Source organism: Penaeus japonicus, unplaced genomic scaffold (assembly GCF_977035675.1).
Source record: "Penaeus japonicus unplaced genomic scaffold, GWHDUDI00000001_assembly GWHDUDI00000025, whole genome shotgun sequence".
Taxonomy (NCBI): Eukaryota; Metazoa; Arthropoda; class Malacostraca; order Decapoda; family Penaeidae; genus Penaeus; species Penaeus japonicus.
In genome coordinates this window covers 6,918,470-6,920,969 of record NW_028234427.1, presented here as the reverse complement: position 1 = coordinate 6,920,969, position 2,500 = coordinate 6,918,470, and the positions used below count along the sequence as shown (strand labels likewise).

Here is a 2,500-nt window from a genome sequence, read left to right as displayed (position 1 = left end):
CGCCCGACGACAGCCACTGCCTGGCGAGGGCGCCATGGGCCCGCCCCGGGGGCACTGGGCCCTGGCTAGGCTCGGGCCCATTGCAGCTGGGCGGCCTCGCGCACGCCCAGCCGCGCCCTGAGGACCACGGCTGGACGCAGACGCCCACGGCGACGCCCCTGGACGGCTGCATCTCGCACCTGAGGATCGACGGTCAGGTGAGAACCCTGCCTCTACCGGGACGAGGGGGGGTGGGTGCAGGGGCAACAGGGGGAGGAACAGGGAGATGGAATCCTTGCTTATTACTACCTTCATGGAATGACACAACTCATAACTGCCTTATCACAAGGGGGGGGGGGGGGAAGCCCACTGGCCGACTGTCCCGTAGTTTCGTTCCAGCTGGTGGACTTGGGAGAGCCGCCCTACAGCCATGCCAGCAGCACGGGCGGCTGTGCGCCCCAGGATGCGGCGTGCCCAGGTGGCGTAGGAGGGTGCGGTCACCGCGGGCGCTGCGTGGGCGGCCTCGTGCGCCCGGAATGCGAGTGCGAGCCCGGGTGGGCAGCGCCGGGCTGCGCCGTGGCCACTGTGCCCGCTTCTCTCGGCCCGGCGTCGTACATGAAGGTGGCGCTTTCCTTCGCTGCCGCAGGAAGGGGCGTGCGCGTGCAGGTACGCGTGCGCACGCGCGGGGTTCGCGACGGCCTCCTTCTACACCTCGCCGCCAGGCACCGCCGAGCTGCGCTCTCGCTCCACGTAAGTACCGAAGACATTGCCATGGTAACAGCGTATTATCTCACCTCAATCTCCTTTTTGTTGTCATGGCAACAGTGAATGCTCTCATTATTTTCACTTTCCTCACCTACCTGCCATGGCGACCTCACTCAGCCGCCCGCATGACGCCAAGCAATGCACTGCCAAACCCATGAAAACAAAATGAATAACACTGATGTTTATTTTCCATATAACACCTCACTAATATCCCTTCGCGCCCTCCTATAGCTGCGGGCGGGCGTGGCCTGCGCCTCGGTGTCGGGCGTCGGATGGGCGGCGAACACGGCGTGCGTGGAGGCGCGCCCGCTCGGCGACGGCGCCTGGCACACCCTGCGGGCCGAGCGCCACGGCCACAACCTCGTCGTCAGCGTCGACGACGGCGACGCCTGGAGGAGGAACGAGTCGCTCGTCAGCCTCGGCAAGGACGCCGCCAAGGGAGACTCCGGCCGGCCCAAGGGCGAGCCCCCCGCCCCGCTGGTGGTAGACAAGCACGACGGCGTCACGCTGGGCGGCCTGCCCGAGTTCATGGGCGTCAACCTCGTCAGCGTCCACGAAGACCTGCAGGACAGTGAGTACCCTTCTTGCACGAGCGTCTCAGACCTTCAAATATACCTGTTTCTGTTATTCTGGAATGTGGGGTTATAGGTGTATGATTATTTTATACCACAATTACATTTTCAGTAAAACAGACTAAACTGCACTCATTACTGTGACCAATACTGGGTTGATATAAACTGCTCAGGCTAAGAAAAAGGAGTCAATATTACGGCTCTGGTTCTGTTATGCATTCACGTGAAAAGGGCTCAGCGTCATGCACGCTCCCAAGAAATCCATTCCTTCAGCATACAATAACTAAATAACAAATCCGTACGTTCGCATACAAACACACACACACACACACACACACACAAACACACACACACACACACACACACACACACACACACACACACACACACACACACACACACAAACACACACACACACACACCCTCACACACACACACACACACACACTCACACACGCACACAACACACATTATATATCTACCACTAGTATTATATATATATAATATGTATATATTATCTATATATATGAACATATATATATATATATTATTATTATATTCATTTTTTTTTTATCTATTTCTTCTTCTTCAGGTACCATACAATTTAAAACCTTATGAAGCACGTGCCTCCTTATCCTAGCCAATCATCAGACGCACAATTGCACAAGTTTTAGGTCTAAGATTTTTAATGTTTTTAAACCACTGAAAAAAAGTTGTGTGAAAAGGCTGGTGAAAGGTCAAAATATGTAAATCAGTCGTCTATATAAAATGATGATAGTGATAAGAGTGAATAATAGCAACGATGTCAAAGAAAAAGACAGTAAGGAAGTCGTCGCCCTGTGATCCTTATCTGATTAGCTGAAGGGAAAGAAACTAAGACTCAGGTTTCTGAATTCTCTCTTTCCATCTCTCTGTCATTTGGCCAAGATTTGCGGCACCTCTCTCTATGAATGGTTTCTTTCCGCCCTCTGACTCCCTCTATCTCTCTCACACACCACACGCACACAACACACACTCACACACACACACAAACACACAAACACACACACACACACACACACACACACACACACACACACACTCACACACGCACACACACACATATATATATATACATACATATGTATATATATATATATATATATATATATATATATATATATATATGTACATATATATATATA

At 52.4% G+C, this 2,500-nt stretch overlaps 1 protein-coding gene across 1 annotated transcript in view; it reads left to right on the top strand.

The window, feature by feature from the left end:
• Nucleotides 1–2,500, top strand: part of LOC122248381 (putative neural-cadherin 2) — a 346,247-nt gene that overhangs the window by 313,011 nt on the left and 30,736 nt on the right. Inside the window, exons 20-22 of the mRNA XM_086551309.1 lie at nucleotides 1–197; nucleotides 379–729; nucleotides 976–1,315. The exon at nucleotides 1–197 is cut by the window's left edge and continues 49 nt beyond it. Coding sequence (XP_086407435.1) covers nucleotides 1–197; nucleotides 379–729; nucleotides 976–1,315 — 888 coding nt within the window. The remainder of the gene's footprint in view (nucleotides 198–378; nucleotides 730–975; nucleotides 1,316–2,500) is intronic.